The 22362-nt window shown below is 40.9% G+C and overlaps 1 protein-coding gene across 6 annotated transcripts in view; it reads left to right on the forward strand.

Moving 5' to 3' along the window:
- Window positions 1–881: 881 nt before the first annotated feature.
- The window catches only part of AFF2 (ALF transcription elongation factor 2), a 509233-nt gene continuing 487752 nt past the window's right edge, over window positions 882–22362 (forward strand). For 5 of the 6 annotated variants that reach the window (XM_055267794.2, XM_055267797.2, XM_055267796.2 and 2 more), the window contains exon 1: window positions 882–1396. In XM_055267794.2, coding sequence (XP_055123769.1) covers window positions 1350–1396 — 47 coding nt within the window. In that variant the 5' untranslated portion in view covers window positions 882–1349. The remainder of the gene's footprint in view (window positions 1397–22362) is intronic. The other variant, XM_063634721.1, reaches the window with a different exon arrangement.

Genomic DNA, 22362 nt, shown 5'->3' on the forward strand with positions numbered 1-22362 from the left:
AGTAGGAGGCTCGGTTAAACCCTCCACGTGCAGAAAGAGAATTTCAGGCCAGAAGGGAGACGGGCAGCCGGTGCGTGGGATACTGGGCACACACCCAGTGGTTTTCCCATTTCTCAGAGGAGGAGCGTGCAGAAGTCTTTTGCTCAAGGCACCTGGTGAATGTGCAAGGAAAGTGACAGTGGAACCCAGTTTAACAGTGTCCCAACCCCGAACTCAAGGACCACACAAGGGCAGTCATTTATTCCTCTCCTTGCAGCCCACTGAATCCAGGGCCTATAGCTCGCTGACCTACTAGGTGCGCGCCTAAAGGCATGCCTGGAGGGCCTGGGTGCGGGCACGTGGAGCCACGGGGACGGTGAAGGTGACTGCCTTCTCCTTCCTGGACCCCCGTGCTACGCACTACAGACCTGACGGATGCTCAGGCCCGCAAAAGTTTGCTCCACTAGTCGGGGGCTCAAGGAGCTGTGCTTGAGGTGGCAGGGGGCGACCTTCAACCCCACGGCTGTTTGTGCTGTCTTTTCTAGTTCAAAACTAATTCCCAGTGGTGGGGGTGGGCTGGGCTTCAGAGAGGGGTCCCATTCCCCAAGCCTGCGTCCCGGTCCCGCCAGCCCACCTCCTGTATCCCTGCCACGGCCCCTGCGTCCCGGGTCCGGGTCCGGGTCCGGGTCCGGGTCCGGGTCCGGGTCCTCAGCTCTGTGGCCGCTCCCACTAGCTGATTTTGACAGTGGGGAGTGGGAGGGGGTTCCCGAAAGGCAGGGGCGGGCGCGGCGAGCCCCTGCCAGATCCGGGGATGATAACGTGCCTGCTCCATGTCGCGGCTTCTAGCTGTCCAGGCTCCGCCCCCTGTGAGTGTGTAAGTGTGTGATGCTGCCGCGGCCGCCGCCGCCGCCTGTGCAGCCGCTGCCGCCGCCGCCGCCGCCGCCGCCGCCGCCGCCGCCGCTGCCGCCCCGGCTGCCGCGCCGCTGCCTCTGCCCCGGCCGCCCCCGCCGCCGCCGCCGCCGCCGCCGGCCCGCAGCCAGCCAGGCGGGCGGCCCAGCCCGCCTGAGCCCGCAGCGGCTGCCGCCGCAGCGTCGGGGCGCTGGGTGCGCGGGCTACCGCGGACCGAGCGGACCCGAGTGGGCGACCAGGCGCTTGCCCGCCCAGTGCCACTGCCGCCGCTGCCTCTCCGGAGCACAGGACCAGACACCTCCAGCGCCCGCCGCTGCTGCCGATGCGGCCCGGACACTTTTAGCTGGGCGGGAGGGCTGGAGAGCCGGGCCGCCGAGAACCGCCAGCGAGCTGTGCTGAGAGCCGCGCCGACCCACTGCGATCAGGGACAGGCGCCCGCCCGCCGCCGCCGCCCGGCCGCTATGGATCTATTCGACTTTTTCAGAGACTGGGACTTGGAGCAGCAGTGGTAGGTGTTGATTTTTGCCTTCTCCTTTGATGAGCGAGTCTCCTGGCGAAGTCTGAGGTTTTCGCCTTTGTTAAGAGGAGCTGGAGCTGTCGTGGGGGGCGCCCCGGTCTCCCTCCCACTTGCTCTCAGCCACCTCTGGCCCCGGCCGCGCTGACTCCTAGGTCGGATGCCGCGGTGGGGGGAGGTGCGGGAAGAGGGAGGGATGCGGACCCGAAAGCGTCGCTTTGCGCTCCAAGTCTAAAGAGTTGCATTTGGCTCACATCGAATTCGGTGCCGCCCGAGGGCTGAACCGCACGACCTCCCAGGAGCTTTTCTCTCGGAGCGGCTCGCTGGTCTGGCCTCCTTGAGCCCCGGATGCCGCCCGCCCGAAATGCCTCAACTTTCCAGGTGCCCAACGCCCGCGGCGGGCCATGGGGGAAAGGCAACGGCCAGGTGCCGCCAGCAGCCCTCTGCTTCCTTGGTGGCCACCGCCCCCGCTGCTGCCACCTCCATCCCTGCGCTGCGCGGCGCGCACACCTTTCCTTCTGCCGACTCAGCCCAAGTTCCCTGCACTCCCGGGTGCAGCAGCGGCTTTGGGGGCCACCACTCAGGGGACCTTGGTTCGGGGCCGACTTCGGCGCTTGGCTTTCAAGACTGAGGGTTTTTGGAGTTGGCCCCCCAAATCCGCAGCTCTGATGTCAATGCACATTTAATTACCGGCTGGACCCCCGTCGGCCTCCCACTGGGAGGCAGCCGTAGTTTTTTGTAATGGGCATCCAGCTCAGATTCAAAGGTTGAGTCAGCTCTTCACAAAATACCCTAAACTTGTCGCTGAGACATTTTGAAAGATGGTAGAAAGGTGACTGGGGAGCTGGAAAGTTGTTGCTCTCTTAGAGATGTGCGTGCGCGTGTGCATAAATACTGATATACATATCTATTAACTTTTCAAAAACTTCACCTACTACAAACATTATCACAGTTTATTTGTCATAATACTTAAACGTATCAGATTCCCCCCGCAGTCTAAGGAATTAGATGGGGAGGGGGCGCAGTGGTAACCGCTTAAAATTGCATTCTTGGTTATTGCCTTTTAAAATGTATTTAGAATGATCTGTAGTACCTCCCAATAGTGCGAAATCTTTTGCAATGTTAAACTACTAGCGGCCGTTGGTTATGAATGCTGTGTATTTTTACAAGGATTTCCCCTGTTGATGTGATATTTTAGGCAATTTCCTTCTTTAAAAAAGGGTCATATGCTTAGCCAACAGCTTCATTATGCCAATCATGCCTCCTTTAGTTGCAAATCCAAGATAATCAGAACTTAAATACATTTTATTTTACAGCAATTCCGGATAAATCCTTGAAGCACAAATTATGCTGTATCAGTATTAATCTATAAGGCGTTTTGGATACCAAGGTTTTATCAGCTCTGTAGAAATACATTGTTACATTAAAAAATGCTGTTATTTGAAAGTAAAAATTACAATAAAATTATTGCTTAATTAGATATTATGCTCCTGCACACAGCCTTTACTCTGCTTCACTGATTTATTTTGCAGAACAACTGATAACCATAGCACTACTATTTGCATACAATTTGCCTAATATATGGTGTGGGTTACATCGTTAATTTAACAGACATTGTTATAATTAATTTCATGGGTATAGTTCAAATGTTAAACATATACAAGGTATTAGGTTTTTAGAAACATGTTTTTTATATTAATTCGGGTTTAATCTTATGCATATGCAATTGCATATTTAAAGGGAATGGACTGTTTTATGTTTGATTTCTTTAAAAAAAATGATAGGCTCCCTCACCCCTGTGGGAGGCTTTCTTTTTCTTATCTTAAGGAAAATGCAAAACCTTTTTTCCTCCAGATCCCTAACTGAGACACATCAGTTAAGAAGCATAGACTTGGACACTTCGTGAATATTATGTGAAATACTGATTAATTAGTGTAACGCATCTGCATAAATAAGCCTGTCCTTTCCCTCTGTACATGATCCAGGAAAATTTCTCCTTCTTACTGCTCGTGAGTGGCACACTTCGTTATGCATCTCTGTTTATAAACATTTGTAATGTGGTTGTGCTTCTGTGTTTTGTATAGCTCCACAGAGAAAAGGAACATAAATGTGACAATAGTGGATGAACTAAAAAGCTTGACATTGTCTTGAGTGGAAATTGGTACCTTTCCCACTTCTCTTTGGAAGTCCAGAGCATGCCAGTTACATGTTCATTATATGTTTACTTCCATTTCTTGGGAGTAAATAGCTACTTAAAGTGATGGCCTCCACTCCCCACACCCCCAAGCCCCCAGGAGGGCCAAGAAAGGAAAAAAAGACCAGCAAAGTTAACGATCTTATTTACCTTGAATTTATTCTTAACATTCACTTGTGGAACAGTAAGCTCTGAGCTATCTCTACTGCAACCCTAGATGCCTGACAATAAATGGATCAGGACAGCTTAAAAACAAACTCATTTTCCTAGACATAATGAAGAAAGACTTTACATACACAGGCATATGTGTTATTTGCAAACACTTGACTGTAGTAAACAAAAAGTGTGTGCCCATTTATAAACACACACATTTGTTAGGACAAATGCAAATGGAAAGGATGGGGTACTAATGATGCTGCAGTGTGCATGTTATGTGCAGTGTTTTGGAATGCTCACATGCCTAATGGAACATACCACTGGATTTCACAAACTGCAAGAATAACTTAATGGGTCATGCTCTGGACTCGATTAAAGGGCCAAAGCTCAAGTTCTTTAAGATTCTTGGATGAATGAGCAATGTTCACCTGAGTCTGAATTTAATATAAACCATTCTGTGAAAGAAAAAAGATGGCACAGATGTCTGTCTGTGTGCATGAAAGACATCACTTGCTCTTAAAGAAAAAGATAAATTTAAAAAAATCAAATTTCTTTATTTAAATCATTCCATAGACTTGTTTTTGGTAACCAAGTAAATGAATACTTGAGGTGACTGAAGATCATGTAATGATGTCATTAATCCCCATTTAAGAGGGAAAAAAAAGCAAATTCAGAGGGCCTACAAAATGTACAGCCTTTCAGTTCTGTAAGCACCTCCCACCCAGTATTGATTAGGTATTGCTTTGTGACAGGCCAAGGTTCTTTGTGGGCATGCTTACCTTTTCTTCATTGGAAGGAAGGAAAGGAAAGAAAAGAAAGAAAATACAGAAAGGGACACATTCTTAAAAAAAAAAAAAGAAAAGAAAACCACCTTGATAGCAAAATCAGAACGTTCAAAAGCCTAGTTAAAATCGTAGTTAAGTGATTGTGACAGTGGCTGGCTTCTCACTGCAAGGGACAGCATCAATTGTTTGTAGTTTTTATGTGATGTCTCACAAATAGCCTAATTAGAGGCAAGCTTGCAAACGGGCAGTTATACAGGAAGAGACTTAAACTCACTAAACTGTTATATAAATAGAAAGTTCAAAGGTCTGTGTGGGGCTGTCAAGGCTGAGAAGGGGCCATGTGCCGGCCAGGCTTCTCCTCCTCGGGTAAAGGCAGCCCCCAGGGCCTGCCCCAGCAGTCCGAACTGCACTTTCCCCAGTTTTCTTCGACCTTGCGAGGGCGGGGCAGTGCCGGAGAAGGGGCGGGGGTCTGCTTTCTAGACAAAAGTGAACTGTTTCAGCTCCAGCCGGGCATGGCCCATGCACTGCAGCAACCCGGCTGCCTCCTCCTGTTCTGTGCGCACAGGTCTTCCGAGGCCTCGTTAGCTACAATCCTCCAGAAGAGCGAACAGGACTGTTTATGGATGGGAAGGTGTGGGAGATGGGAGGAACACAACCTTTGCCAACTTGGAGATACTAGGGCTGTGGTGGGGTGGGGGGAGGGGAAGTCCTGTTTTGAATAAGGCCTAGAGATTCCCAGCATTTCTTGTTCTCTACCTCCATCCATTTATCTTTCCCGTTTTCCCTCTGTGGTCTCTTAAAAGGGAGACTGCCTATGGTCTGTTTTCTTTGCTAGTACAGTGTGCATTCTCCCGTGTGTTTGAGCATTCATTCAACAAACCATTTTAGGTTGTGTTTCTTAAGGGAATGTGTGGGTAGGAGAAATTTAAGTTGGTGAAATTCACTAGTAAGGTCTCCTCCGCAACTCCCCAAACCCTCCAAAGAATAAAAGCTATCTCAGTGCATCTTAAGAGGCACATCTATTGGACACGGAAGAAAATTATCTCATGGTAGAAATCAGTTTAATGGTACATGAATTGTTTTGCTAATGATTCAGTCAAGCATTTAACAACTTTAAAATACACAAATCAAGATAGAAAATGACTGCCTCGAAAATGAATCCATCATTAAAGACATGAATGAGATTCCATACATTTAAGCATCCTGTAGATGGATACAAATTATATTGTATTTAAACATGCTAATTATTGTTGAATAGAAATGGCTTTAATGTACTAACCTTTAACATGAAATAAATGCCCATTATTCTTAGCTAAGATTATTTTTGCATGCAAAATTTGCACTTATTTAACATAATTTCAAAATTGTAGAAGTCCAGTGAAATGGTCTTCTCTGGAACAATTTAGAGCTGTGGCCTTAAGAGCTTGTAACTGTAGGTCATACCTCAAAGAGGAAAACTGCCATATACTTGATTAGCCTGTCATGTAGACAAAACAATTTTTGCTGCAGTGACTACATTTTTCACTTGTAATTTTGTTTTTCTTTTTCTGATTGCTGTTGGATAAAGAGTGATTTCAAAAACTTGCTTACTGATAAATGGAAAGAAATGTTACTGATTAAAGAACTCAAGACCAAACTTGAAGAAACCTTTTTGAGTGTGTGTGTGTGTGTGTGTGTGTGTGTTTTACCTGTAGTAGAACTCAACATTATCATTGCTACTATAATTTGAGTGTTTACTCTGTGCCACAAGCTTGGACTAAATTCTGTAAAGACTCAATTTCGTTTAATCCTTCCAACAACTTTCTGAGATAGGACCTGTTGTGATCCCTGTTTAACAGATGAAGCAATGAAATCACACAGGTACTCAGTGATACAATCCAGGTTTCAGCATAGGTGAAGCTGACCCCAGAGCCTGCATCATCAACAACTGACATTTCGTCTGAACCTTTCCAACATGTGGAATGCTATTCCACATGCTATCTCATTTGATCATTGTGAATTAGAATGTTCAGGTGTTCTTGCCATTTTATTGAATGGCAAATTCAATCTTAGAGAGGTTGTGTGACTCACCTAAGTTCACACAGCCTGTTGGTAGTAGAGCTTGCTCAGAAATCCACATCTGCCTATTTCCAAGTCAGGTGCCTTTCCACAAAAGATCATTGCCTATTATTTTTTGTGTGGATACGAATATTTATTTAGCTGTCACTGAAACAAATGGATTGGATTGTGTATATTGTACTTGTGGAAAAAATCTGTGGAATTACCATGTAATTTGACCAGCCGTGGAACTCTGCTTTTTCCTTTTAATTAGAAAGAGAACAGTCTATATACTGATACAATCTCTTAGCATGTCATTTATGGATGCCCCTTTCGTGAAAATGTGAGAATGGGAAATTATATATATATATAAAGGAGACAAATCTCAAGTCTTTGAGAATTGTTCATTTAAATCTGAATGCTCAAATTTTGAAGATTTGATACTTGAACATAAAGAAGACCATGGTATATTTTTTGGCTTATTTGGATTCTCAAAACTGGAGGTGGGAAGTTGGTAACATTTCTTTCCAAAGCTTTCTAATCTTACCATATGTATTAATTGATTGGACCCTCACAATAACCTTAAAGATTTGTTGGGATTGATATTTTAGCTTCATTTTGTAGATAATAAAACGGAAGCTCAGAGAGGTTAAGTTACTTGCCTGAGTTTACACAGTAGGTGAATATCTTAGGACATGTGTTTGTTGCTCTTTTCGCTGCATCACCACTGTTGCGTTAAGTTGTTAATATTTAAATATCCACGTTGCTTCCTAGAGAATGGTGTGTCACCCTCTGGCATCATTTAGCACAGTGTTTTTCCATCACAGGTACTCAATAAACATCTGTTGATTGATGTTAGAGTCACATTCAACTCAAAGACTGTTCCATGCAAATGCAGGTCTCTTTCAAGGATAGTTGCTTAGTAAATCCTAGTGATAATACTGTCTCTCTGCCTGTGTGATCGTATATTAGTTATTTGTAATTCTTTTCATGTCTCTTAGCCAGTCTGATCTTTTTGCAGAAAATAAAGAGAATAACCAATGGATACAGAAGAAGATTAATAGGAAAAGGCAAAAATAGTATCCATGTAATTGGCATGATTTTAAAAAACAGAATTTCTATGAATTCCAAGATATGTTTAGCCCAAAAGAAAAACAAGAGGAAAGAATATCTTTTAAGGTACGGCATTATAGGAATTAACGGACTGGTATTGTGTCTCAATCTGCATTGAGAACATTAATAAAGAATGTGTAACAAAAATCTGAGGAAAAAATGAGTGGTCGGAGGGTTGGGATTCCTCCAGCTTTCCTTGAGTTTCAGTCTTTATGACTTGTATTTCACCATGAGAAGGCTGTTTTTCTACTTAACTGTAGCAGATCCACACCATAAATTATCATGACTGTTAAACAAAGGTCCAGCCCTGGGTTCTTCTAATGTAAAACTTTTATGTTACACTTTAATGAAATTTTATATGCATGTTCAAAGCAAGGCACACTTTACACCGTAGAGAGGGTGATGCACTGAATTGTTGAATTTATTTTGAAGTAAATCTTTTAGATGACCTTAGCTTCTAACATCTACCTACTTACTGAGCTGAAAAAAAGTTATCTGAGAGCTGAAAAAAATGGCATGATTTAAGCAGAGCTGACAATAGCACTATAGCTAGAATGTGATTTTGATTATGGATTGCTTACTTTATGGGATGCTGTTTTTCAAACATACCTGTGTATTTTGCTTCATTTGAAAAATAAAATCAGCTAATGTTTCAAAGTCATCTTTGATTTGGTTCTTCAGTAGGTACGTTCTCTTATATGAAGGTGTAAAAGCCACACTTTGAGGAATAAACTAAGGAAACAAGCTTTGTTTTCATTACAAAATCAAAATCACTCATCTGTTTATTTTTCCAATGTTTCTTTTGTTGGAGAAATAAAAGACATTACTTCCATCCTATGAAGAACGGTTTGTTTTGTTAGATTTCCAAGTAATAGTTCTCTGCATCATCTACCATCTTCAATGAAAACCAGAACTCAGTAGCAGATACTGGTTCACTTGGTGACCTTTATTAAACCATTTTCCTGGAGTCAGTTTTTGTGTTTCGTAGGCAACGTATCTCCTGGAAATAAATAGCTTTGAAATGGTTTCTTTTTTGTATAAGTAAAAAATAATATGCTACTTGTTTTGTAGTGGTGCTGAAATTGAAATCTCAGCTTTAACAATCATTGGAAGAAGTTGTTTGCTAAAATTGTGATGTCTTCTTGGTGTTTGGGTTTCTAGTATGGTTTGATCAAACCAACCAAGCAGATGGAATGTGTTGTTGTAAGGTCATTTTAACCTTTAGACTATGGCAATATGTACATGACAACCTGACTATCTGTTGAACAATGAAAAATGCAATTACATGGGCTTTACTTCCCCATTCAGGATGTCAGCCAACTAACTTTTTAATAAATTAATTTTCCAAAGGACTGATTATTTTCGTGCCAGGTCGGCACAACCACAGTGACTAAATTAGACTCAGTGTGATGGATGTTTCTGATGAAGTGCCGTGGAGAGGTCTCATCAATTCGCTATTATTTATCTGCTGCCAAAGTGCTTGGCTTTGGTGTGTAGATGTTAATCAGTTCATAGAAGCTAGAGTTTTAAGGCTGGAGGGCCCCTTTGGATCATGTGATCCAGACTTCTCATTGTACAGATAAGGAGACTGAGGCCCAGGATGGGAAAATGTCTTGCCCAAGGACATCCAGTCAGTAATTGGCAAAGCCGGGTCAGGAGCCCTTATACCCTAGTTCAGTGTTTGTCATCTCTCAAGAACTGTTTGTATTGCCTACCTACTCTGTGCCCAACACTCTGCTAGTCAGTCATTTTTAGGGAGAGGTGAAAGGACTGTAGAAGATGACCTCTGGCCTCACAGAATTTACATTGGAATGTATAATTAGAATTAGGGAAATATTATGACATGGACTGTAAGTAAAATAGGAATTCTGGGAGAGAGAGAGAATGCAAGCTAAGTAGGCAAAACAGTCCTGGTCAAGGCCCATGAAACTCTTTTATTACTATTAGTGCAGTTCAGAGTGAAATGGAAATCCAGAAATTTTTATTGTTTAGGGGACCAGGAGCATTGAATACTCAACATAAGACAATTGACTTTGGATCCTGAATTATCTGGTTTGACAGTAGCTCACATTCATCACATAATTGCCTGAGTCCTCTTTTGCTGTGTGAATGGAATATTCTTATTAACACAGACCAACATTTGCTGAGGCACAACCACAAAACTCTCCCAAGAAGAGCTTTGGAAACATTTATGCAGACATTCTTCAAAGAAATACCAAATGAAAATGTGTTTTTTTCTGAAATAATTGAAACAAGCGTTTGTAAATCGGTACAATTACTAGCAAAATGGCCATTTTTCAAAAGAAGTGTATATTGTAGCTCTTGAGATGTTCACAAATACATTGTTTCTTTTGCTCTTTCTCCTTTTCTAAAAATAAAATTATTTTGTTTGTTAGGTGTGTACCAATATTTTACCATCAGAATTTCTTTTTTCCTAAAAAGTGAGTTGGTGCCTTGGTACTGTGTGATTGGTGTTGACATCTGTATTTACGATTAGCTGTTTGGCCACCAAGTAATTCTTTGCCTGGCTATGTCATTGTTCAAATCTCAGCTCTATCTCTGGGAAGCTGCTAGCGAGCAGCAGACCTCCTGCCTCCTCCGCCCCTCAAACTTCCATACTCCTACCCAGTCTGTTCAGATGCCTCTCCTCTGTGCTTTCATACCTTCCTGAGCTGACTTCCACCTGGGCTGGATCCTGCTTTCTCCCTTCCCCAACTCTTCCTGTGCACCTTTGTTGTTGTGAAAGATGAGAATGTGTCATTTATTTTTGTGTTCCCAGTCCCTGGCCCAGAATAATAACCTAATGCTGCCAGTTCAGAGTGCAGCATCATTCATTTATTCAATTAATTCAGGCACTATGCTACCTCTTCAAAATATTAAATCTAGGTGAGAAGACCTAAAAGCAGTATTAATAATAGTAATAATTTAAGCTAATAATTACAGGTAACATTTCCTATGTTACAGGTTCTGATTTGTGTTATCCGATTTCTCTATTAACAGAGCAGGAAACTGGGACAGAAGGGTTCAGCGACTTGCCCAAGGCCATACTGGTAGTATGTTGCCGAGCTTGAATTGGCCCACAGGCCATGTGAATCCGTAGCTTCTCTGCTAATCTATAAGGGTACCCTAGAATAGATGCTATACTAGTGGCAAGCCCTGCTTGCGCTTGGGCTCTGTAGTAGGCTGGGCTAATGAGGACTTTACCACTCATCCTTAGGATTTACAAATTGGGTCTAAGTTCATTACCAAATATGAGGCATGACTTTCCAGATATCTACTCCAACAAGAGACACGCAAGTCTGTTCCTCTTTGGTGTTAAGTGGCAGATTCTGTGCTTGGGAGGAAGGTATACTGGTCCATAAACCTGAACTTAATTCAAACTTGACAAGAATGTGAACTCATTAAGGGTGGAGAGTTTTGTTGGTTTCATTCACTGCCGACACTGCAATGCTTAGAACAGTGTGTGGTGCACAGTAGGTGCTCATTTGTTTTTTGCTGAATAGGTAAATGGAATGATAGACAAAAACCTGCTTAATACTTTGTGTGATCAAATTTGTGAAGAGATAGCTCAAGAGGTGTAAGAATGAGGACCAAGAGAAGTGCTAAAATCACAGTGAGCAGACAGGTGGGTACAGGTAGGTGTGTTGCCTTGCCTTCTGTACATACTTTTCTGAAATAGGATGCTTATAGAAATGTTATAAATTAAATGTTCTTTATGTGCATCTTACTTGCCGGGAATACCATAGGGAAGTCTTTGTTGATGAGCAAAATCTCTCCCAAACAGCCCTAAACTTATCAGATTTGTGTACAGCATTTTTAGATTTTAGATTTTTGTGTACAGCATTTTCTTGTCATGAGGTATACCCACATTTAATATCTGCAACAGTGCTTTAAGGGTAATTGGGCAGCCTTAAAAAAAAAAGGTGTAGTAACTTGTTACCATCCCTGAATTGTAGCTTTCATCTAGTACAAAGCGGGGAGAACAGACCTTCAACATTTGCTGAGTAATTTTCTCCACACTTTTGTAACGTTGTCTCCTCTTAGCTAGATGCCCGTTTGCTTAATAGTTCCTGCTTTGGAGGCTAACCTGGGATTTGAATTTTCCTAACATATATTTTTACATTGAACACATTTTCTATGTATGCCTCTGGAGGATTCAAATTACAATTTCATCCCAAGGATGTGCAGAAAAGTCTCCACACGTGCTGATTTTAAAGAAATCTATAAGATAATTTGGTAGGGAAAGAGGATTAGCATTTACAGAGCATTATGGCATATACTTCACAAGCATCACCTCATTGAACAAGGACCCTAAAAAATAAGGGTTTTCACCCCCATTTTACAGACAAGAAAGATGAGGATCAGAGGGGTACACCCTTAACTTTCTCAAAGTCACATGATTAGCCAACAGCAGATCCCCAAGTCCAACTCAGGTTTCTTGGGCCCGAAGACCACATCCCTTCTGCTATAACCTGCCTTCACAGAGTTGAAGATGAGCTGATAATAGAGTTTGTTGGGTACCTTCAATGTACTAAAAGTAATCTGGAAAAACACCCCTGAACATTATTTTATTATTTTCAAATTGCAAAATTAAAGGTGGCAGGCTGCAGATCAAGAAGATAGACAGAAACATGAGATGACAAAGAAATTTAGGAAATTTTAATGGGAGTGAAACACCCAGCCAGTTAAATGAACCAGACTTTAAGGTACATACTAGGAGGACAGACTGTAGATAATTAATAGGTCTTTAATAAATTGGGTCTCGTAATCAGAAATGAAACTTATCTGAATATTAATTACAGATCCAGAAAAATATGCAAGAGCCATGATGGACCTTTTTTAAAAAAATAACAGTTAAATGTTAACTATATATCTTTTGCTACAATTAGGCATTTTGGCCATTTAGTTTTGAAGTTCTGTAACAGTTTAAACTTCAACAGTGCAAATATATTCAGACTGTAAGTGGTAAAACTTCTTGTCAAGAAAGATGAAGACTGTTTTCATTGTATTCTGATTAGCATCATACTTAGAAATTACAGTGAAATGCCAATGAGCACTCTAATGCCATTGAAAAAGGACACCCACGACACACGTCTGCCATATATACTTTGGTAAACAATTGCAGTGACTCATATACCTTGAACAAAAAATAGAAATTTCATCAACCTATTTCAAAAGGCTTGAAAGTTAAAGCGAATTCTAAATGTAGATTAGTAGCAAATGATGACAGCCGAGCCAGCATTACCTCAGTTGATTAATTTATAAGGATACTGGTCAATGATTTTACCCAACAGCTATGCATAGTAGAATCCTAATGGGATCTGTCTGTTAAAATTACATGAAGTAGGGCATTTGATTTATTTCATAGTTTCTCAGAGCTCAATTTTAACTTCATACAAATAATGCATTAGTCACCCAGGATAAATGACATGCTGAATACAGTTGTGATTTTGTCTGCTTCTCATAATCAGATTTAGCAAAGGATTACATCTGTCTTTGTAGTTTATTCCTATCCTAAACTTTGTAGGTAGAGTGGGATCTTTTCTCTTGTTTCATATCTCGTTAGATGACATCGGACCATCCAGCCCTTTCCCTGCCTCTGGGATTCTGGAGTGTGTAAGGAAGATTCACTGATTTAGGGGTAGTACTAAGAACTACCACATCTACAGTGAGGCACATAGAAGGGTTTAAAGACGTTGCTACTCTAAATATATCATTAGGAGTACATCACTATCTATTTATATATTGCTGAACTATTTTATTTCATTTTTGAGATTCGGTTACATTCTTAAACCTGGAGTACATATTATTATAAAGCAAATTCAGTAAAATAACACTAAAATCATTCAAATGCGCTAAAGCAGGTGAAAATGTGGGGATCACCAAACTTTGCCTACGCGCCAATACTCCAGACCATCATGTCCCTCACCCTTGACCCTGGGGCTGGGAGAGTCTTTACTTTGTGCTGTGAATGCTGCAGTAGCTGCTCCAGGGATGTACATCTCTGAGCCTTACAGTGTCAACCCAAATATGATTTCAATGCCAAGACCTGGCTGACCTTTACAGTCTGATCACCGTTATTTCTGTCTTTTAGTAGCTTCATTGCCTTAATGGAGGACGGAAAGGTGAGTTTGCCCAACTGAAAAACTTTGAAATCTGTTCGGCCTACACTTGCACACCAAAATTAGAAGAAGGGGGAGGTTTTAAATTCGTGGCTGGCTGGAAATACGTGGGTTTATATTTTTAAGATGTAAAAAATATGATTAGGAGAAAGTACTCAGAACTTCATGGACATCATGTAACTCTTAGAAAGTAAGGTAAATGATAAAATATGGGATAAGTTTCCTTAAATTGAACATAATCATAAAAATTCAAGGCAAAGCAACATATTCTGCAAAATTTATGAGATTTGAGGGTGGGGGAAGAGTTTGCAAAGCTTGACAACCCCCAGTGCATCTGACCTGGCACATTCCTGTTGGTAATGAGAACCTTATGGGGTGCTGGGCCTCGGTTTTCTTAGGCAGGGCCTGCTCCCCAAGGGTATCATAAATGATACGCGAGTCAGGAACTTCATGGCTCATGGTATTTCTCAGGGATATTTTAGTTAAGCTGTCCCACCCAGCTACAGTGGCAGAAGTTGGGAAGAGGGCCCACTCATAAATCTTTATTGAACTTTAATTAATTAACTTTAATTAATTAATTAATTCCTGTGCCATTGTTCATAGGAATTTGAAAGGGAAAGACATTTTGAATAACCATGCCTATCTGACTTTCTAGAAATGGTCCAGGTTCTTGGGGTTAATGTGACTTTTATTATTTGATAGGCACACATTTGTTTAACAATGACAATAACCAGAAAACCACAGAAGTATAAATACCAGTAATGAAAAGTTCAATGCAAAGAGGAAAAAAAAAGAAGAAGAAAAAGTGCAATGCCAAAGTTAGGGCTATTTCTTCTGCTGTTTTCTTATGTTTTGTCTTTCCTTTTCTTTCCTTTTATTCCCACATGCTGTGAAAGTTTGGAGTTGGCCACAATCTCATTTGTGAATTTGGGCCTTCCACTGTAGGATGTGTAGGGTGGTCAGTCATGAAATGTGTATTTGTAAATATGTGTTTGTTCAAAACAGTCTTAGCACCCGGATTTCCTGAACATAGTTCTCATATGGCTTTATTCTCAAAGGACTTCTAGCAGTGATGCTACATTTTGGTGGTGACCGTTGGAGGCAAGGAAATGGCCAAGTTGAATTGGTCTATGTGATGTTGATCCTTTAACTATGAATGTTTACTGCCTTCCCTGGGAACTTGGAGCTTAGCCGACTTTAACAGCCATAGAAGACAAGCCTGATGTTACTTCTAAATACACAACCCTCAGTTCTCTATCACCTACACTCCTCTTTCACTATCTTTTAAATTCCTGACATTTATTCATATAAACAGTTTAGTAGTTACTGTTTTATCTGATTCCTTGAATAGGTCTGACAGCATTTGGAAAAATACAGCTTATGATGTGGGCATCATGGTCTTATTTCACTGTCGTCCTTTTAATTGTATTACTTACATCTGATAAATTTTCAGATTATTTTCTACCCTTTATTAGTGATCTAGGATACTTATGGCAGTGTTTTGAAAGGTCAGAAACACAACACTGCTTTCTGAATTTTTTCTAAAGACTGTGCTGCATTTTATGAGATAAATGTTTAAAAGGTTGTTATGAATGAGACAGCCTACACTGAATGACTGAGGAGACTGGACAAAATGAAACCTTATTTTAAAGGAAAAATAAGCCATTTTTACCTTCCGTAAGTTTACTTTGAAAGAGTAATAAACAAATTGTTTCCTCACTGGAAAAAGGGGAGGAAATAACATATTCTGGAGACAGAAGCCTTTAATATCTTGCAGGCTGTTTTACTGTATTCTGAATTTCATGTCCAAAACTGTCATTGCTAATGTAGATTTATGAACCATCATTTAAAAGAATCCAAGGAGGCATCTTGCATTTAAATTATAGAATTATTAGACCTTAATTTTCAATGAAATAAAAACACACTAGAAATTCTAGCTGTTTTGCTTTAGCTAATAAAGCCATATTTATTTCTATTTCCAGTGTCTTATTTCCAGGAAAACTGAATTTTCAGAAATAGACAATGGATAAGCAAGGCTTCTTAGCTTTAGTACTGATACTTTGTATCCCTCCATTATTTATTAACTGGACAATTAAGGCCCTCTGTGAGCTACATTTTTTTCATAATGATAGTCTCCCATTTAAAAATAGAGTTGTAAAAATCATAAAAGCTATAACAATATAAAAAGAAATGTGATCAATTTTTATGAATCAGTGTGAACTAATTTCAGTGGTGTGCAGGCAAAATGGTAAATGCAGCTATGGCTCAGTTCTCGTGCAATGTATGATGTGTAAAGAAGAAAAGAGAATCTCCCATTGGTTCTTTGCAGTGGTTGCTCCTGATTCATGTCCCAGCAGTGGTATAGGATCTTAGAACTTCAGATCTGTAAGGTCCTTAAGGGGGATGAGAGCGAGGCCAACCCCTTGTTCGGTCTCCCCACAAGTAGTTATCCAGCTTCTGCTAGCCAAAAAACAAAAACAAAAACATAATGAGAATGAAACTACCTCCTATGGTAGCAAATTTCTTCTTTTTTGGATAGGTCAGAACAAATTCCACTGTATGTGGGCAAAGAAGCCTTCTTTGAACTTCCAGCCCTTGGTTGCAGTTCTGCCCTGGAGACCACACAAAATAGTATAAGCTCTTCAGTTCACGTCAGCCCTCCCAAGGTCAAAGGACAGCTTGCCTATCTGTGTTCACTGTGTTCTCATTTTTTAGGGCAAAACGTCCCAAGCCAAGCTTGGAGAGACTTCAAGAAACTCTGTCTAGATATGCAGGTGGGAGGTGGCTGGGCCCTAAAGGCTCTAACTTTATTTTTAGGTTACATAGAGCAGGGAGAGGCGTCTTTATCTCCCGCATGTAAACTTTTTCAAGGGAACTTGGGCTGAGAAGCAGATATTCAACAGCCTTTTCCCAGGAAAACACCCCTCCGGATATCCTCTCTAATTGCCACAATGTGAGAACCCCAAAAGATCAAAAAGCTAACAGAAACGTTTCCAGGAGGAATCAAATAACTAATGTTGAAGCCTGATGCTTCCTGTGAAACCATACATCTCTCACTGTCACCATATTGGCATATACTTGGCAGAGGACAATGGCCCTCAGAGTTGAGCAACTACTGCACATCAGACGCTCATCTGAACACTTTCCATACACAAACTATTAATACTTCCAGTAACCTTGCGAAGTAGTAGGCAAGCTTATTGCCATTTTTATGATGGGGAAATTGAGGCCCAAAAAGGCTGAGTCACTTGCTTAAGATCACATAAGTAAGTGGTAGAGCCGGGATTTGAACCCTGGCACTGTAACACTGAACTGTGATAACAGCTTCTCAGAGATAAGTCTTGAGATGCTGCTCAACGTTGGCCCCCTCTGAACAAGCTACTACTTGGAAGTTATGAAAAGCCACTCTTCTGGCTGTGACCATCGTTTCATCCTGTAAGGGGGAGATTGGGACCTAGTATTATTTATTCCACTCTGATACTACATCATTGAATAGTTACATTCTCTTTGCAGTCTATTTGGTAGCTGAGCACCAGGTTTGTGATGAGTGAAATCTTAAGTATAGTGCCTCCTGAAGAGAGGAATGGGCATTCATTCTTTCCTTCATTCAACAAATATATTCTTGGTGTCTACCATTAGCCAGGCACTGGGGATATCATAGTGATATTTGTATAAATGGCCCCTGGAGTCAGACCATTAAATACTTAAAGTAGAACAAGCAGTGGGCAAAAGTCCAATGCTTTTCTAAGATGCACCAGATCATATCTGAAAATCCTTCTGGTGGCAGAGATTGTGTCACTTTAAGATGACAAAAACAGATACCCATTGCCCAATCCTACCCAGCCTTCTATTCAGCACCACTGCCCTCGTTGCTTCATGCTGGAGATTTATGTGAATGAGATCAGCATAGGAGATGGAATTGGTCAAGCCACAGCAAATCCACTTTCAATGAAAGGGCTTGAGTCATCTGTCATATAAGGAAATACATGACACAGGGCATCTGGCTTTCTTTGTGGCTGCCAGGATGCCAAGCGGACCCAACACTCCCTTGAATGATTTTTTGTCTCTAGTACTCATTTTTTTCACTTGTTGTACAAGAGGTATCTTAAGTCAAAATCTAGCCCTTAGTACATTGTACCACATTGTTGATTACTGCAACCTTTCAGTCATTATTCAACAAATCATTTCTTGTACTGCACTATTGATTAGTTATTATAAAACCCTGAATTCAACCGTACAGTATTGGTTCTTTTTGCCAAAGGGACTGTAAATTAGAAAATAATTTTGATGGCTGGGCGTGGTGGCTCACGCCTGTAATCCCAGCACTTTGGGAGGCCGAGGCAGGCGGATCACGAGGTCAGGAGATCGAGACCATCCTGGCTAACATGGTGAAACCCCGTCTCCACTAAAAATACAACAACAACAAAAAAGGAGCCAGGCATGGTGGCGGGCGCCTGTAGTCCCAGCTACTCAGGAGGCTGAGGCAGGAGAATGTTGTGAATCTGGGAGGCAGAGCTTGCAGTAAGCCAAGATCGCACCACTGCACTCCAGCCTGGACGACAGTGCATGACTCCGTCTCAAAAAAAAAAAAAAAAAAAAAATGAAAATAATTTTGTCAAATACTATTGTCACAGCTATTAATGGGGCATCCCAAGATGAATAGTTTCTTGCTACCAAATACCTTTTATAAATATTGCGTTTAGAATTGAGTCTAGAGATTCATCTTGACTTGGAGGAAAAGTCTATTAAAAGGACTTTATATTCCATTTTGCTTTGGTCTGGACTTGGCACAGGAGTGTGGATTTTGCTAAACAAAACAGAGCCAGCTGTTTTCTTCCAGAGAGCCACCTTGACTATCAGTGTGGGTGTCAGATAACAGCCTTTGTGGTGAGAAGTTTATTGTATTTACCTGGGCGGTAGTCTCTAGTATTTGCAGTGTTTCATTGGCATAGTGTCTCACTTCTGCAAGAGAAGTTATCCACGACCATGGGTCATTTACTGTCTGTCAGGCGAGACATTTATAAACCAATGTCCTTTGTGCTCTGCCCTGAGCAATGACCCCACATGTGACTGAGCTTTGATGGAGAAAGGAAAAAGTGGTGTGTTGTGTTTGGTCACTTTCCACTTGAGTGGCAGTTACCTGGTAAAATTTAAGGTGGAGGAGTATGCATGTCTTGTGTTTAAGCAAAGACTGGATGGCCCTTATTAGGAATGTTGCAGAAGGAATTCCAGCATTAGATAAAGGTTGAACTAGATGACCTTTGAGGTTGTTTCAGCTGCTGGGTTTTTATGATGCTTTAAAATCCCTTAGGAGAAAAGCTGCAGTATAGGCCATTGGCTGTGAATCCCAAGCTTGAAATTGTTGGAAAATGATGCTCAAATCAAATCACATTAAATTCACTTTAAAGTTTAGAAATATACGACTTACAATATTTTGTCTGTTGTTGGTTGGGGTAAGGGGGAGAATAGGAGGAAGATTATTGCAACATAAAATACAACAAACCATGAAAACAGCATCATACATCACAATTAAAATTTTTTTCTCAAAAAATTAAAAGATTGGGAATCACTGACCTATTTATTGCCTTATTTTTCTTTTTGGCTCATTTGTGAGCTCAACAATTCGAGCCTATTAATTACTGTTGCCTCCTATTGTCATTTTAATGGCACCTTATATAAATAGAGGCAGTGAAGCTAGTTGCTACTCTCCCAACACACCCCATTTTTTTTGCATTTCTGACTCAGTGCAGGGACCCTTCTCCATCTGGTTATTGGCATGCTTGTTACAGAAGTCAGTTAGCTATTCTTCAGGTCAGAAGTGAGATGTTAGCATTCTCACAGTGAAGAAAGTATGGTTATCTCCCTCTTATCTACTCACTTTCTGTGTGTTTTTAAAATAAAACCTAAGCATCTTATTCTTCTTTGTTCATAGCATAATGGAATAAATATTACAGTCTTTGAACACATTCTTTGTGAAATCACTTGCAGCAATTTCTACTGTTTGGTTTGTACTAGACATCTCCCACTCACGTAGACGTGAAAATAATACGAAGCGGAAGAAACTACAAATGAAAAAAGAAAACCAAAAAGAGTGTTTACAAATTCAGAGAATAATCTAAACTATTCTTGTGCTTATGCATTAAGGGCACATACTATGCATGTGACATCATTTAATGATATTAGAATGTGCCATTCGGAGACCCGAGGAAATAAGTTAATAAGAATGTTTACCTGTGCATATATACAGTGTGTATATATACGTACATATGTATATATACGTATATATACACACTGTATATACAAACATATGCAAACACATATATAAGCTAGTTGTAGAGTCTAGGCTTTTGTGAAACTTAAACTCTTAAGATATATGGTCCTAATACCCCATCCCACCTCTCACCACTCCATATATACAAATAACCTTTCTTACTCTGTTAGCCTTTTTGTCTGGTTGAAGGCTGTTTTGTCTAAACATATTATGACATTTTGTTTTAAACATTTTTTTTAGAATAAAATAATGCTAGCTGCCCTGAAGATTTGTGCATTTAAAAGTAAAATAAAAGTATATAAATCTAGTTTACATCTGAGATGTTTCAAAGAGGGCCTTTAACTATCTAACAATTAAAAGACTTGCAAAATCCCTTAATATCCAAGATGGACACACCCAGCTGTATTCTGGGCCTGCTGCTTGTCTAGAACTATTTTCAAATGCTTTTGGATTCAGTGAAACCCGAAATGCATATTGCCTCAAGCCCTTTTTCTCTCTTTAACTTTGAGACCCCTGTGTATTTGGAGGGAAATGAAATACATATGTTTCTGATTCATTTACACTCATCAAAATGTTTTGTAAGAGCATTTGATGTTCTAGAAGCTTTTGTGAATTTTTGAAAATAAACTTTTGCAAACCTTCCTCACCGCTCTCACTGCCGCTTTCCATAAAAAAGTCATATTTAGCTGAGGGTAAACAAATCGAAATGCCCAACAGGGTTGAGTTCAATTCTTTGTAGCTTAGGCAGAGTGTCCTGGGGGCTCCAGGTGGTAGGCACCGGGCTCCCACGTTTTTGTGCTGGCGTAACTGGGCTCAGCGGGTTGCAATACTCTTCTGGTTCTTCTTAACACTGGCCCAGCTGTTCTTTCTTTTGGATGCAATAGAAAGAATTTCCAAATAGATTTAAACTGAACAGAGAATTGACTCCTGTAACCAGAACTTTCATTGAACTCTTTGTAGAAGAAAGGCCTTTATCCTTATTTGTCGTGTGAAATAAAATGTCTTAAGTGGGAATAACTTCCATATCTCACAGTGCCTTTTACTTCAGACTTTAGAGCTGTGTTAATAATTTTAATCGCTATACCTACAGTTCCTTTTTTTTTTAAATTAAAGAATCTGATATACAGTAATCAGAAACAGTTTTGATCAATCTCTTTCATTGTGGCTGGCGGCTCTAGCCTTTTTTGTAAAGTAATTTGTTTATGCTTACGATTACAAAGCCCTCTAATAGCCTTATTCTATAATGACCCAGACAGTGCCTCTGAGAAGAAGTCTTTGTGTGAAAGTCAAACAGTTTAGTGCAGCATAAAGACGGCAGACATTGCCAAGGCCAGGAAAGCCATTTATCAGTGCATGCCCTACTATGCACTGAAAATGAACTTGGATAGAAGCTACCTTAAGTCTACTTCCTTCTCACAGGGGTTTGGCTTGAGGGAAGCAGGCTTTCAGGGTTGCAGTCTTATCAGTGCATCAGTGGGTCACCAGGTACCATTTGTGTGGAGCCTCTGATAATGTCACTGTCACCATTCTTGCACCCTGTGACAACACAGAGGACTGGCCAATTACAAACCCAAGAAAGCCTCTGGTAATTATTCAAATTCACGGTACATTCAGGTATAACTTACAAACTGAATGTACCACATTCAGGTTCCACAGCTACCTGAAACACACACACACACACACACACACACACAGACACTTTTGCCTGGATCTTGCAAAAAATTACCCTAAAAAATAATATGTCTACCTTTGGTGGTAACTAACACTGCAGCACATTTCGTAGGAGGTAGTTTTTGTTATCAAGATATACTTCCCCTCTATCTCATAAACCTTAAGAAGGTATTGGAAACAAATTACGTTGCATAGTTTATATATCCATATCTCCAAGGATTTCTATATGTCAATAAAATGCCAATCATCATATTTGTCCTGATGTGAAAGTCAGGGACAAAATGGCCACCTAGCTTCTCAGTTGAGGCTACATGGAATTACGTGTGAATATTTCAGATAAGATCAGATCTGATCATAAACTCTTATTTTTGTAGCATGCAAGTGTGTGGATAATGTGTAAAAAGGAAGACATAAGTCAAATATGTTACATCTGAGACTCTCTTGCACTGAGATTGAAAAGGCATTGCGTCCATGAAACAGCCCTTGTGCCGTCCAAAAGTACTGCTCCTTTCTCCTCAGTTGCATCAAATTTCTGTGGAACTCATACCATTGCCAGATTAGGGCAATCAACAGGGGCAGAGAACTTCAAATGAAACTTCTGCCCCAGTGCA

The sequence above is a fragment of the Symphalangus syndactylus genome, chromosome X (genome assembly GCF_028878055.3).
Source record: "Symphalangus syndactylus isolate Jambi chromosome X, NHGRI_mSymSyn1-v2.1_pri, whole genome shotgun sequence".
Taxonomy (NCBI): Eukaryota; Metazoa; Chordata; class Mammalia; order Primates; family Hylobatidae; genus Symphalangus; species Symphalangus syndactylus.